The sequence below is a fragment of the Pyricularia grisea genome (genome assembly GCF_004355905.1).
Source record: "Pyricularia grisea strain NI907 chromosome Unknown Pyricularia_grisea_NI907_Scaffold_1, whole genome shotgun sequence".
In the NCBI taxonomy this organism is placed as follows: domain Eukaryota; kingdom Fungi; phylum Ascomycota; class Sordariomycetes; order Magnaporthales; family Pyriculariaceae; genus Pyricularia; species Pyricularia grisea.
In genome coordinates, this window is record NW_022156716.1 from 4,002,943 (window position 1) to 4,004,518 (window position 1,576).

Sequence of the window (1,576 nt, forward strand, 5' to 3'; positions counted from 1 at the left end):
GGGGGTTTTATATTGAGAGGCAACTCGTTTATATTGAAAAGGGCGATATAATCTGCCTATAAATATCCCCACGACGCCGCTGGCGACAGAGCTCAAGTTCGTCCGAGAGCTCAATGAAAAAGACGACATCGCAACAACCTTGGGAGCCAGAAAAGAAGATAAGGAAACGGCAACGACGCAATACTGTGTCTGTATCTGCATCTGCAAACTGCTCACATATCTTTCTTGAGTTTCACCATCCCTAGGACAGAACGTAGAAGAAGCACAATGATGCGAGGTCTCACCATCTCGTTCGCCTTGTTGGGCTTGGCCTTTGCGGCCCCGGCAGACCAGCGTGCGACCGAGCTCGAGACACGGCAAAGCTTCCAGATCGGCCCGGGCAGCGGCGTGGTCCTCGAACCCAGCAATCCCGGCGGCAACTGCGACCAGGACATCTTTGAGAAGACGGGCTTCTGCATCATCAGCGGCAAGATCAACCCTCGTCAGACCTTCACCCTTCCAAATGACAAGGGGGCCAACCTCCGCGAGGCCATCAAGGAGGCGCAGCTAGAGATCCAGAGGCTTGAGGCCAAGAAATCCCTCACCGAAGACGAGAAGAAGCAGCTCGAGGCGCTCAAGTACTTTGTCAAGAAGACGTCGGGCGTCATCAGCATCTCCCCGGTCGACGGGGGCTCGACGGTCCTAGTGCCCGGCCGCATGGCCCGGCGGCAGAGCTCCGGGTCGCCGTGCCTGGTCGACCTAGAGAAGTACCAGCGCGAGCTGATGGCGTTCCTGCTCTCCTTCCCGCCCAGGGAGCGCGCCCAGATCTGGAAAGAGTTGATCCAGAACGTCTGCAACATCCAGACGGGTCCCATCACGCCAGACCCTACCATCCCTGGGGGCCCTATCAAGCCCGACCAACCCGCGCCGTCTACGACACTGAAGCCGAGCGACTAGACAGAGAACTTTGAGCAGGTTGGCTAAACGATGGGCGTGTATGGAGCGGGAGGTACAGACAAGGGTATGAACGTCGATGAATCCAAAGCAAACAAACCTTGGCCACGCGGGTTTACGGCCGGGGGTTACTTTGAGGCTTCGCTCAAAAAAGGGGGTTAGAGAAGCCATCACATCGAACTACAGTCATGTGAGATTGTATTGCCCACCACATCTCAGGAGTGCAAGTCACGGCCTTAACTTCACCTTTTTACAGACCTTTTTTACTTTGACTATTTTCCTTTATTTTCTCGAAGTTTCAAACTACTATCTTCCTCTTTGCTGGTGGCTTTAGGATAGCGGCTCCAAACCAAAGGCTTGATTGACTTATTCTACCTCTGACTATATGATGCCTTTTTCCATGGAGAAAAATACCCATAGAACTAAAACAGTGGCACATCCAGCGGAGCCTCGTGGAGGGACGCGCGTTCGGGGCTATGCTATATTGTCTCAAGCGCTTACGGTAAGAGACTCTCTTTGTGCCACCAAGGAGTTATGTTGTAGGAGTGAATAGTAGCATATTCCCAGCGATGCCGCTTTGCCGGCTTTCCTCGCCGACGTCGTCATGCTTTTGGTTTTAGCGGAAAGGGGGATAAGCAAAGAA

At 53.6% G+C, this 1,576-nt stretch overlaps 1 protein-coding gene across 1 annotated transcript; it reads left to right on the top strand.

Annotated features, from left to right (window-relative positions):
• Positions 1-267: 267 nt before the first annotated feature.
• PgNI_01222 (uncharacterized protein) lies at positions 268-936 on the top strand (the record flags this gene model as incomplete). Its single annotated transcript, XM_031121296.1, has 1 exon — positions 268-936. The coding sequence occupies one exon, from the start codon at positions 268-270 to the stop codon at positions 934-936; it is 669 nt and encodes a 222-aa protein (XP_030985980.1).
• Between the last annotated feature and the right edge of the window lie 640 nt (positions 937-1,576).